Source organism: Penaeus monodon, chromosome 24 (genome assembly GCF_015228065.2).
Source record: "Penaeus monodon isolate SGIC_2016 chromosome 24, NSTDA_Pmon_1, whole genome shotgun sequence".
Lineage (NCBI taxonomy): Eukaryota > Metazoa > Arthropoda > Malacostraca > Decapoda > Penaeidae > Penaeus > Penaeus monodon.
Window position 1 is genome coordinate 14,266,503 of NC_051409.1, and position 564 is coordinate 14,267,066.

Sequence of the window (564 nt, forward strand, 5' to 3'; positions counted from 1 at the left end):
ATTTGAATATTTTTTTACATAATTAATTCTATGTTACATAGAGTTACTTTTTATGCCCTTCAAATCTAACACTAGAAAGTAAAGAGAGTAACAGATGCCAATTTTTGCCTACAGGACCCTCATTATTGGGGTGAAGCAAGGGACGTTGCATCCCTACAAGCAAGCGAGTGGGCAAAGTGGCAGTCCATATCTGATTTTCAGGCTTCCTCATTTTATAATCTTTGCTTACCTCAGTTTACTGCCAAGTCATTAGAAAGTTCATAAATTAGTGGAAGACCTTCAAAGTCAAGCTGCAAGATATACCTATGTGCTTGGCTTATTCCCTACACTTGGTAGAGTGGACCACTCAGTGTGTGTAGGAACAAATTTGGTAAAGATTATTACATGACAACTATGGTACTGTAAATTTTTAAGGTGAAATGAGGCTGAAAGGAGAATGCTGATGGGCAAGATTCTGCCAGTTCATTTTAAACCATTGACTGCCTTCAATATGATTATACCAGCATTCCTTCAATCATCAGTTAGAAAGAGAAAAATTATTTATAGTGATTTTTCTATTGATTT

At 35.8% G+C, this 564-nt stretch overlaps 1 protein-coding gene across 1 annotated transcript in view; it reads left to right on the forward strand.

The window, feature by feature from the left end:
* LOC119588612 (ufm1-specific protease 1-like) overlaps nt 1-564 on the forward strand; it is a gene marked incomplete at its 3' end in the record, with an annotated part of 4,574 nt that extends 4,010 nt beyond the window's left edge. The window contains 1 exon segment of the mRNA XM_037937252.1: nt 115-564. Coding sequence (XP_037793180.1) covers nt 115-264 — 150 coding nt within the window.